The following is a 13,183-nucleotide window of genomic DNA, read 5'->3' as shown; positions in this document are numbered from 1 at the left end:
CGCTTTCATTGGTACGTTTTATAGAAGTTGTTTATGATTGGTACAAATTCGAACAAAGTATTTAGCAACCAGTACTTTCTCTAACAAATAGTTGTTTTCATTTAACTGTTGTATATAATATGTGATGCTGGGATCCAGCTATCACTTTGATTAACACAAATCCGTCATAAATAACCTATATTCTATTATATACAACACATTAACTTTGACTATAGCAATGGTAGCATGCAAAGGGAGTCAAGCGCTATCTATGATTATGTGTTACGTTATCAATATACATATTATTCTGACAATAGCACTTTTCACAGGATAACACTTTCAGTTGTTTTATAACTTAAGTAATATTTTTGTATCAAATGTGTTTTTCATTTTACTTTAAGTTCTTGCTTTTTACAAATCGTATACTACTGTCATCTAAAAATACATTAAGTCATCTTCTGTGCGAATTTTCCATGTTGCATATTCTTCCTTGCTGTTTTCAAATTTCTCTAACTCTCCCACTTTACCAAAGCGCCCTGTCTACTATATCTTTCCATTACAATTTCTTTTCTTTGCGGGTTAACTTTGTGAAGCATGGCTCTCTGGTTGTGTGTCAGGTACTATGTACCTCCGGGAAAGGTACATTTTCCTTTTTTATTTGTATTAAATCTCGTAAATATTATGATCGTTATAGGTCATCCGTTGGAAAAAATTAGTCACAACGTGTAATAAAAAGACAATTTGTTTGTTTTATCTGTCACTCAGGAAAATCATACCTTTCATTTTCAAGTTGTACCTGGTGCGCACTTGCGTGTTATAAGACCATTCCATAACAAAGTACAAAGCAAAACAAAAACAAAATGTCTAGAGACTTTATTATGAGCAATAAACTATCCAAACTGTAGCATCAATGCAAACTAGTCTAAGTCATAATAGACAAGCATAACATATTCAAAAGACTCTTGGAATGTTTGTTTTATTTTTGATTTTCATTTTAAGGTTAATAAAGTCCTTACATAGTTATAAATGAAAAGGAAGAAATCAAGAAACAAAAGGGTCATGATGGTCTTATATCGCCCACGTGAGTTTAGTTGCTTGCTTGAACAAATTTATTTCCTGAAGCTTAAAAAATTAAACACCCCCCCCCCCCCCCCCACCCACTGGGTGCATAGGTCAAGGTAGAAATTATTAAATCCGTTAAAATGATACATGTGGTCCGAATCTCTTTGCTTTACCTTCAAAAAGAAGAAAGTAGCTCAGTAAGTCAGGGTTAAGAATAATCAAGACGAGTGTTGAAAACTGTAATCGAACTTAATACATGTGGGCGAAATTTCTTTGTTGTAGCTTCAGAAAAAGAATGTAGGTTAGTCGGTCAGGGTTAAGAATATCAAAGATGAGTATTAAAATCTGTATCAAAAGTTGTTCACGTGATCAAATCTCTATGCTGTACTTTCAATTACAATAGGTCAGTGGGTCATGATTGAGACTATCAAGATGACTTTTGAAATCAAACATGAGTAGTCAAAATTTCTCTGTCCATGTTTCAAAAGTATATGTAAAACTAGGGACCACCTGGGTGTGGCCTATATTGAACACAGGGTCATTATTTAAAAGTCTTGGTAGACAACCGCTAGAGCATGCCACATAATAGGTATCTAAGCTCTTGACGTTATGGTTTAAGAGATTTTAAAGAGTTTTCCTATACAAGTCTATTTAAACCATGTGCCAGTTTTGACTCCAGGATGGATAATTTGAATAATCTTGGTAAAGGACCACTACGATGCTACATACGAAATATCAAAGCTTTAGGCTAAGTTGTTTTGTTCAAGAAGATCTTCAAAGTTTTCCCAATATAAGATTATGTAAACCACTAGACCCCCAGGGTGGGGTTCTTGACCTTATGGTTTAAGACATTTTTAAGAGTTTTCCTATACAAGTCTTTTAACCCATGTGCCAGTTTTGACTCCAGGTTGGATAATTTGAATAATCTTTTTGAATGATCATTTGTTGATGCTACATACTAAATATCAAAGCCATAGGCCCTGTGGTTTTGGACAAGAAGATTTTCAATGGTTTTATTCCTATATAAGTCTATATCGACAATATGACCACTGGGCGGCGCTGTATTTAAACCTAAGAAAAAAATGGATAATCTTGTTAGAGGACTACTAGATGATGTTACATACCAAATATAAAAGCCGAACGGTGAGCGATTACAATAGCACATCCTGAGCATTTTCACAGTTGAGCTAAAAAGCACATAATCACATATTACAAAGAACTTGACGCAGAGAAAAAAGAAGTATGCTTAGATATGTAATTAGATGAGCAACAACAACTAATAAAGATATACCTATTTGTATTTGTTTAGTATAAATCCAATATTCGTTTCTTGCAAAAATCTAAATCGGTGCATGTATGCAATATTACAGTCTTAAGAAATCACCTTTATAAACACTACTATGATTCTATGTTTTATACTTTTAGTAATATCTTAGCGTTGTACAAAATGTGCAATACAAACTAATCAACGTTCATTTAATGATAAGCCTTAGGTCCGTCATATAGACATTTAGTTATGGGAGGACAAAGCACATGATCGCCCAGCAGGCAAGGCGTCATTGCAGGTATCAAGGTAGCGGAGGAAGAGAGAAATGACAGAAAGAGAGGGAGGAGGTTGGAAAATGGCATCAAGCCGCGGCAAGCTCGAACTAAATTCGTGACGACTGCAGCAGGGACTGTCACTCCAGGACTGGCCTATATTGTCATTGCAAACGCTGTTCCAGCTCAAGTTCTTCCTGGCGCAACTCACCGTCTTCTCAAACGAACGGAGGCCAAACGATTTCCATAGTCCTCAAAGAAACTCCGTAGTTTCAAAAATGTTGGCCTCTGGTTCGGGTCATCATTTAAGCAAGCCCCCATACATTCGAAATACCCTTTTGGCCAGTGAGCCGGTTTAGGTTTTTGCATAACACTAGCTTTCATATCTGAAAATAAAACAGAGTGAATGATTGGTAACAAACTTGTCTCATCCAAAAATGCCGTCTAACATGAGGCAATCCAAGGTAATCCTATGGGACGACTAAAGAAAGGCGAACTTGTACACACTCACTTCCATGAAACTTTGAAATAGAATAATAAAATTATTTGTGCTACACACAGCTTGACCAGTTAAAAAGAAGTATTATTGATATCCGTACTTGCAAAAAATAATTGGATATGTTTAAATATTGTGTGGCCACTGTAATCAAGCACTGAGATTCTATATCGAAATGGAAAATTACTGTGACTAATTTCTTAATACCAATTTCTTTTCCTTAATATTGTCTGAAACGTGTGGCACTTGGTACTCTGGATTCTATAAACTGATTCTATAAAAGGAGGTTTTTATAAATGTATCTAATTTTGTTGTACAAAAAGTACTGTATTCACCTTGGAAAGTACATGGCGTACAGGTCATTTATAAAACAATGTTGTCGACTATGGCCTGATTGCATATTCTTTTTATTTACATCTTTCGAGTTCAGAATTTTTGATACTAGTTTTGGCATGACATATAACAGTTTCACCCGTGTAGCAATTGTTTTAAAAATACAGAAAAAAAGAAGAAAACTTGAACAAGGTTGCCATAGTCACAAAATACGCCCATCGAGAGCAAGTAAGAAGAAAAGGTTTTGTGACAGAACTGCATAATATGATTAAATATATTGACAGTGACACGCCGACTCATAGTGGTAAATATCTGTGCTAAGTTACAACAAAATTCCTCCAAGCATTAAAAAGAGATGCTCCGGACAAAGTGTGTGGACGCTGCCCACCCGCCAAGGGCGTTCCCATAATATGTCCCATCTTTCAGAAGGGCGTTAAAATTACAAGAGTTAAAACTATTAAGGATTTTAAAACTGATTAATATATTGTTTGTCTTTTCAAAGATGTATTCTTTGTGGTTTCTTTTTTGAATCGGCAATGGTTTACATAACATCAATATCTTCAAAATAAGCATATACTACTTCCTCAGACGAAATGCTAAAACAGGCAATATGATTCCTTTGTATGCTTTAACGATAAGTTACTTTCAACATGAATGCCCCCTTATTCCAGTGCGTTCATGTTGTGGACAATTCAGTTTATTCCTTGTAGTTTTATGTAAATATATCTTTTAAATACTGTTATAAAAATTTGTTATGTATTTTCATTGTTTTCTACATAGGATTAAAATGTATCATAAACTTTAGTTTTGTAAAATTAATCTAATATAGTTCAATTTGTTTTTATTGCACTTGTGAACGATATATCGATCGTGTATATTTAGATACTTTTTCTAGTAAACTCAGCAATTCATACCAATTTCATTTCAGACTGGTTAATAAATGCAGCCATCACACACTTCATAATGGCCGCCTAAATAACTTTGAATGTTGGTTACCGAAGTATCTGGTTTAAATCTAGTTCAATACTTATCTGCTAGAAATAATGTAAGTAACATGAAACTAAGTCGTGTGGCTTTCTTTAAAAACGAATCAAAATGAGCAGTTGTTGTTGTTGTTTTTTTTATTATACTTATAGAAGTTTAAGAACTGAATACTTTCTTTTAACATGTTTAATAATCAGCATTTTTGTAATAAGATACAATAGAAAATTACATTTTCTGAAAAACTTAAAAAAGCTCAGAACTGTCTTTGATTTGCAAATAGCATTAGACATGATTCAAATTAATCTAAATCAGTCATTGTTTATTGACAAAGGTAATATCTCCTGAAGTTGATGATCTTTTATAAGATAATTAATGTAGTAATTATCACTGCGGTTCAAACATCAATTTATTTTCATTATTGCTTTCTTGATCTGTCACTATGTCCTTCTCCTATTAGGATGAACCCTCGTTCTTTAAACATACTAAAATTTTGTCAATTGTTCTCTTTGTGTATTTGGTAAGATAGAAACTAAAGCAAATTAAGTTAAAAGTACAGTATTTTAAAGATTCCTGAAAACATTTTAGATTTTCTAAAGTGATTTAACTACGACATTTAAATGAACATCTGAATTGTGTTATGCGGACAGCAGAATGTTTTGCAGCTTATCTAATTTTTTTTCTACTGACAGAATGACATTTGAGCTCAGGCACCTTGTGATAACACATAACTCAGGAATAGTAATTTTGTCATTTTCACAAGTCGATTCATGAAAATATTTCTTTATTAAGATGAAGTCGGATCTTCACAATCTGCATGTTACTTTTTGCCTTTATTTGCTTTTCAAGTTTTGTTCAAATCTGATATTTAAGTTACAAAGTTTACATTGACAAAGTATTGTAGAACTATTTTCCTCAATATTTCGCATGATTTATCTTTAAGGTAAAATTTACCATGTACTGGAAAAATACAACATCACCTTAGAGCATTAAAACTTCTACAGAGGATTCAGCATTTTGCATGCGTATATTCTAATAGTAAATAACATCTCTATTCCCATAATATTTATGTTTTATGGTTACCTTTCAGATGCAAAAAATCCCTCTGTTTTCGAATTCATTCGATAGTACATAGTATAGAATTAACACTTCCGTAAACAAGTCAAAGTGACTTGAGGCTTCTCGAAACTGTAAACGAACTTTTCAAGATAAAATAATAATCATGTCAATACTTGAACAAAATCTTATATTTTGTGGTAAGCATCCACTACATTATAAAATACATTATTAGATCAATATCTTACCTTCCCTCGGTAAACCACCATATGTTATCATCTCATACAGAAGGACACCAAACGACCAAACATCAGATTGGATTGTAAATATTCTTGATATTCGTGCATCTGGTGCTGTCCAAAGGATCGGAAAAACGGAATCTGTGAATATATAAACATCATTTAAGAATACAACATTTTAATGTTTTCATAATCTAAATATCCATTATTAAGGTGTTTAAATTGCTAACAAACAAATGGTCTAAATGTTATTAACAAGGTTAACGATTGGACATATTTTTGTCACTACTACGTTAGTACATTACTTCAATTGCGACATATTATGACCAACAATAGTATTAAAGTACAATTGAAATATTTTCATGATGCGATTTACTTATGCAATTTCTAGATGATTTCTCCAAAGCTTTTTTCGATGTTTATATACTTTTTACAATAAACACAGAAGCAATTTCATTTTGGTTTCAATTTGTCCTATATTTTTGTTTTGTTTTGTTGACAATATAACAAGTGGTTTAATGTACATCGCCGTATCAACGCATCTGCAGATGGGTCTAAAATGTTCTAGCACTGGTTTATGTGCAAATGTTGCGATGCTGTTTTTTCTTAACCCAGTGCTAGCAGCCATGGACAGTAGCATGCATTTCCGCTGCATTCCACGAACATGATTAATGAAATCGATCCTGAAATGTTTATTTGTTGTTGTGTTGGGCACCCTTATAGGGTTCCACTTCTTTAAGTTATCTCAAGCTCAAACATTACTAATAGAGCAATTCAGCACTCGCGTATATTAGGTTTAAATTATCAGGCACGGTGAATATGTGACCTAATATGATCATAAATTATAAGACCAACACTTCTAAATAATTACATTACGTTTTTGCTATTTCTCCGAAATATTAACTGTAATCAACTGACAGAAAAAACAGAGCCCGTGTTCAAATAAATAAAAAAGTAGTAAAACGAAGAACCTGGGCCACCCGTATATTCCTCATAACGGTCAACCAACCGAGCAAGTCCGAAATCGGCAATTTTTACCAAATGTTGTTTTCCAACAAGAACGTTTGCACACCTCAGGTCTCTGTGTATAAATCTGTTCAACCCTAGATAGTTCATGCCATCTGCAATCTGCAAGACAGTTTCTAGTATCTTATCATAACGTGTATTGATAAGGGTTTTTGCTAGATATATGATTTTATTAAACCGATGAAAAGCTTGATTTTACAAGTAAAAACTTAAAAATGGAATAAGTTTCTATCATTTAAATTTTGTTTTAGAAAATTGTACTCAAAGAAAAATCAGACAGTCATACATATAAGGACCTTATTGGCACAATAGTAAAACAAAAGCTCAGTTTTACCGTACTGAGATAAGTTCGCCGTGTCTAGCTACTGAGCACCTATTCCAAAAGGAAACGAAACACATGCATACGTTCTTTGATATACATTCTTAAAATGTCGTCAAGAAGAACATCATGGTGTTTTGAACGAAGATGATATTCAATGTGCAATGGCTATATAACTATGAATTACAGCTTTACTCATTTTATTTGTATTTGTTTTATCAGATCTACAGGATAACTAGTCTAAATCAGGACCTATATGACACTATATATTTCGTATCTTCTTATGTAAAAAGATTGCTAATATCAAAAGTAACTGATGAAATAACTTGTAATTAGGTCATAACATATATAATATATAAAGTCACCTGAGAAGCAAAGTAGCTCATCTGTCTAAGCTTTATTGTCGATCTGTTCCTCCGGAGGAATTTGTGCAGGTCACCATTACACATATACTCAGTAATTAGCAAGAATGGCTGTTTATCCCTGGAAACGCCTATTAGTTTCACAAGCTTATCGTGGTTCAATTTGTGCATGATTCTTGCTTCATCCAAAAACGTTTCAGAAGTCATCACATTTGGCTTAAGCGTTTTGATAGCAACAGTTACAGAAATATTGCCTGTCTTTAGAATTCCTAAAAAGAAAAAAAATCCACTAATATATACCAGTATAGATTCTCTAAAGTCTGACTTGTATCTCACAATTTAACATGTACAGGGAGAAAAATCCTTTCTTTTCTAATATTCTTATTGTACCTATCGTATTGTATGCTGCTGGGCCACTTTCATTAATATGCATGACCTGATACAGTTCTGTAAATAGAACATATAAAAACTTCACTTAGTTCAATTTTAATATCGACAAATATTGAAGATTTCGTTCAATAACAAGACAATAAAGAATAGGGTAGAGGTATGTAATAAAAGGTAATAAATAGCTAAATCTAGGTTTGTATTCGGCTCTAGCGGACTTTGATTTTGCAAGATCGGATCACACTCGGCGATTGCGCTCCCCCGCCCCTCCCACGTGAGATCCGATCTGGCAAATATTAACTAGAGCCGAATACCGCATCCCAGATCAAGTTACTGTTATAATGACTCTATTATATTGATTTTGTGTGATGAATTCAGGTATAGTAGTCAAACAGTACATGATGCAACAATAGTTGCCTGTGATCTGTTTAAACTTGTTAGTTTTGCTAGCGTTGTTTTAGTGTATGGCAACATATGATTGTTACATAAAACTTGTACAACTGAATGGTGTTAGTGGCGCAGTGTTTAGCAGATTGGATTACAACGCCTGCGAGTCGGGTTCGATTCCCGGTCGCGGCTGATATCCCGACTATTTTGCAGTGTTGGGGGAAATACGTAAATTGGTACTTTTTCCAGCAGTATTGGCCTAGCGTGGATGCTAGGGAGGTAAATATGTCGCTTACCATGGACTCCGCTGGAGGTAAGTTGTTTTAATTATTTCAGATGTAGACTTTCGTCGTCGACTACACACGTTAAACACGACACTGTACCTTTACATACCTTTAGTAGTTATTTTTTATTATTACTCAGTAGCATGTGTAACTTGAAAGAAAAGATTTTGCCATATGTTCCTTTTTGATAAAATCATATGAAAATAATCAGAATCTGGAAAACATGTTCGTAGGGTCTTGAACATTTTCGACATTAATTCAATTATCTAAAGTAAAAGAAATTTGGAATTCGAGTAGTATTTGAGTAGAAGCCGTACTCTTGAAGATGATTCAATTTCAAATCAGAAATAAATAATCTCTTCCCGTTGAATATTTTTGAAATACAATTGGCAAAAGGAAACAAACTGTGAAATCAAATGGGATATCCTTATTGTATATCTCTAAAACATAGAATAGACATGTGGTAGGTATTTGTGGACAAAACTTGCTGAAAATGAGGCATTGGATGATAAACATTGAGTACATTTCAGAAATGGTAAATCATTTTTGAATATTAAAACAAACGCTTAAACACATCACTCTTCAATACTTTGTAATGATTTTTAAAAAACTCTTATTTCACTTTTTAACTGAATGTTGCTACTTATGGCAAAACAAGACACAACGGTGTAAATTTGTAATTATTTCTATGGCTTTTTCTACATTTTAATCTATTACTTTAGTAATGGACAATGAAGGACGAAATTTAATTTGCTGCTTTTCCAGTGTTTAGTTTGAAATTATAATGGATGTTAATTTCTGCAATATTTGATTTCATAAATAAGAGTTTTTCTTATACGACTGATCTTTTGAATTACGCAGACCAGATTTTGATAAGTTATTTCCCGATTTGCTTCCTCTACACGCGACACTTAGGAAATCGCAATGTACTATTTTGTTAAGTCGAGTCACTCGGCCTTTAGCCAGGGATCAATTGTTACACATTTTTTATAAAAAATATTTGGAATGTTTTGTTTTGTTTATCATTGTGATTGTGATAGTTAAGTTACCTCTATGAACAGTTCCGAATGCACCCTCACCGAGTTTCTTTATCACATGTACACACTCTCTGGCTATATCCACATCACTACAAATATATATATTACGTTGCTGCAAAATAATCTCAAAAACATAACATGAATATTAAACGACATTAAGAATACTCATCGCACTCAATCTGGCGAAACTCAGAATATTTTGCTTATTATTTTACGTGATGAGTTTGAACTTGACGTAGAGGTCCAGATGATTTTAACAAGTACAGTTGCGAGTCATTATCAAATCCCAATAACTTAGTGATATCATTTGCACGCACTTTTGACCAGTTCCTAACAAGAAATAATACATCAACTTTTTACCACGATATCTGTATTGTTTTACTGTATACAAATGTAATCGCCTACATACCTGAACTTACATAGTTATATAACTATAAAAGATATAGTCTACATTGCAGTCATAACAGATACAAGTCCCCTGTTCAATATTCAATACCGATTTGGCATAATAAAAATAAGTCATTTCTCAATGCAATGTGATATAATGCATTACATTATGTTATCAAATATTCCTTTTCTACAAATATTTCGAAATGTTTTAAAAGTGCAGTTTGTAACAATATTACTGATTGAAGCTAAATGTTATATAAATGTTGCTTGTTTCAGGCAGATTTGAAATGAATATTTATCCTATTTGTTCATACACACATTGATACATGTTAAACATAAGATCTATAGCTATTTCATGTGATGGAAGTAAAGATACAAATAAATCAGATATTAAAGATTTGCTAACTGGTTATTCACAAAACCAGTGAGTTATCAAATTAACTTTGTTAAGTGACTATAACATATAAATCAAATACCTCATATTCAACAGCACCGTAATAACCCTTAGGTTTCTGTAAAAATATTCCTATAATAAATAGTCATTCCGAATCGGCCTTGTTTTGATTATGTTAATCTTCGGGGGAGTAATGATGTGTTACATAACCCACACTTTATAACAATAGTAAGAAGCACATATGTTACCTTAAAGAAGGAAGAATTTCGTAAAAAATACCATCTTCTTCTTCGTCAGTTTCGTTTTCAGATAAGGATCTATCAAAATAAAAACATTTGTGTTAGCTATTTAGCTAGCCAAACATAGAGAGAATATAAGATAAATTGGTTTAGATTAATATAATATCAAATTACATGAAAATTAGATAAATTAGATTAGATAGCATAAAATTGAACGCTCGAACGGACGGACAGGCAGACAAACAACGATAGAGGAAGATTAGATCAGAAAAGATGTGGATAATGTACTATGCTACAATTTTTTATGAATGTAATTGAATGTAACAATGTTTCTTGTAACTGAATTGTTTCTGAAATGGAGACATTGAGAATTGTTCAGAGCAAGAATGTTATTATGTAACATTTAACGAAAAGAAAATAGGTCATAAAAGATCGAGCAGTAGACAAGAAACAGTTATTTTTATTTGGAAGTATACACATACGGAGACTCTCTTCTAGGTAACAGACCATTGGCGAAATTTGACTCAACATCACTGTCTTCGTCTGACACGTTGAACCAAACATAATGCGATGGCTAAAATAGAATAAGCCTCTAAAATATAAATCCTTTATACAGATAGACATATTAGCGCCAACTGTAAAAAGACACTTTAACTATAACATTTTATTGCATAGTAATTCAGAATTGTAATTAGTGTAGCAGTTGAAAATATAAAAAGGTTTGGGTACAATTCCCGGAATCCACAGTTACCCAAACACAGCCAGCGAACCATGTATCGCAAAGAAAGTCGACAACGTAAAGAAACCATGGATGGAAGATATAGGAGATGTGTTGCTTCAAAAATCCAACAGCAAGTATATTTCAATAATATGCAACATGCAAGAATGTGAAAAAAAGGGGTGGGGATAGGGGTTTGGGTTTGAGCAGAAGTAGACAGCAATGTTAGAAATAAAAAGAGTTAATAAAACTATTAACAAAGCTTTCGTTGTACATATTGTAGTATGAACAAATTAGGGTTGTCAACCTTTTGGGCTCAATATTTTACCAAATCGCTTTACTTTCTTAAAGGCATCACTGCTGTTTAGAATAACGTCTTCAAATGCACCTATTAATGTTCTGATGTCACTGCTTTCATCGTTCAATAGGGTTTCTACCGCATCAAAACTACCATTTGTGACAGTTTCTGCTAAATACCTATTGTATTCATTGCTGTTATCATCAGTCAAGTTATATGTTTAATCCGTGTGATGTTACCTGTGTCTGTATTACTTCCACCATGGTTTTGGATATTGGACACTTGCAAATGTAATGTTAACGGCAAATGACAACTCAATATTTCCTAAACTTTCAAAATTACGAATAACATCAAACAGATTTTTGACACAAGTCTAATGAATAGTCAATACCGTTTTGATTTAAAAATGTATATCCGCCACTGAGAGGTCCGAACCGTCCAATAACGATGGAACAAGCAAATGTTTGACAGAAATCTAAACGCTTGCAGTCATTTTATTTACTGTATTTTCAGAAGACGTTCTATCTGTCTGCACACTGCTATTTATAATATCATGGAATTCTTGCAATTCTGGTATGTTGATATTAGACGTAGTAAAATCAGCAAGATTAGCAGTTAGTGCTTTAAAATCACCATTCAATAGAAGCTCAGTATCAAGATAATTTGTGGTAATGTAGTCCTCTAACTGTTCTATACCCGACATTGCAACATCTTCATAGAATGGTGATATATCAGGAGGAGCATACATAGAAACATATTATGCATTTCGTGGTGTAACAAATATTAGTTTATCTGTGAGTATTACGACCCCATAAGTAAAATTCTCACATACGCACTTAACATATTCGACAACTTAATTTAAACTGTAACACCTCCTCGTCAGCCTGTTTTTGACCGTTTAGCATTACATGCGTATATAACATGACTTGTAAATTATTAGTCACAATAATCAGAGTTGATATCCCAGGTGTCTTAAAAACTGATTATATCATACGATAAAAGCGTGTAAGATATTCATAGTCACTTAATTTAGACCTCAACTCTTCAATGTTCCAACTTGAAGTGAGTATTTTCATATTTAAATAATTAGATGCTTGTGTTGCAGCTTAGCCGCCGTCCTATCTTAACATATTATTACTGACAGAAGCTGTTGCCTCCATACTCTTGTCATTAGGGACAACCGACTCAGCTTCGCATTTATCAGAATGTCTAACCCCCGTCGAAACACATGTGATTTGCCTTCATTTTCCGTGCTAACTTTTTGCATATGTAACTTCTTTTTCTTCTTCTTCTCGTACGCAACTACACTGTCAGACAAGTAGCCTCGATGAAACTTGTGGTTTGCCGCAGATCCTAAATGCTTCTATACAGTTTCTGGTGGACTGAGGTATCTATCGGCCAAGTCGCAGCTCGCTCCTGGTCATGCCTTTACATTTCTTAAGTATATGCTCTGCAGTCTGATCTTTCTCGCCACATGGACAAGTTGGCGATAATGCCAGTCTGTATTTCTTGTACATGTGAACATTGAGCTTGTTGTGCCCTGAGCGGAGCCTGGCGCGTATGTAACTAAATTATCACCTTTAAAATAACCCCGCAGGCCTCTCAACTGTGCTTTCTTTAGTTCTTGACGCTGCAGAAATGAGAGGTCGTTTGAAAT

The 13,183-nt window shown here is 33.5% G+C and overlaps 1 protein-coding gene across 1 annotated transcript; it reads right to left on the bottom strand.

Moving 5' to 3' along the window:
* Positions 1–843: 843 nt before the first annotated feature.
* On the bottom strand, positions 844–12,274 carry LOC128552224 (tyrosine-protein kinase SRK2-like). The gene is made up of 8 exons (XM_053533252.1): positions 12,029–12,274; positions 10,993–11,084; positions 10,520–10,588; positions 9,500–9,576; positions 7,396–7,661; positions 6,657–6,813; positions 5,695–5,826; positions 844–2,966 (listed from the first exon to the last, which is right to left on the bottom strand). The coding sequence occupies exons 1-8, from the start codon at positions 12,272–12,274 to the stop codon at positions 2,788–2,790; spliced, it is 1,218 nt and encodes a 405-aa protein (XP_053389227.1). The 3' UTR covers positions 844–2,787.
* Positions 12,275–13,183: the final 909 nt, after the last annotated feature.

The sequence above is a fragment of the Mercenaria mercenaria genome, unplaced genomic scaffold, assembly GCF_021730395.1.
Source record: "Mercenaria mercenaria strain notata unplaced genomic scaffold, MADL_Memer_1 contig_2176, whole genome shotgun sequence".
Classification (NCBI taxonomy): Eukaryota; Metazoa; Mollusca; class Bivalvia; order Venerida; family Veneridae; genus Mercenaria; species Mercenaria mercenaria.
Note: the sequence above shows the minus strand (reverse complement) of the source record. Positions and strands in the feature narration are given on the sequence as shown.

Excerpts from the sequence above, each read along its gene's own strand:
- LOC128552224 (XM_053533252.1), bottom strand. The coding sequence starts at position 12,274 with ATGTATGCTCCTCCTGATATATCACCATTCTATGAAGATGTTGCAATG. Across the intron at positions 9,577-10,519 it reads GAAATTCTTCCTTCTTTAAG|TGATGTGGATATAGCCAGAG; the intron begins GTAACATATGTG and ends ATATATTTGTAG. Across the intron at positions 2,967-5,694 it reads TGGTGGTTTACCGAGGGAAG|ATATGAAAGCTAGTGTTATG; the intron begins GTAAGATATTGA and ends TTTTATTTTCAG.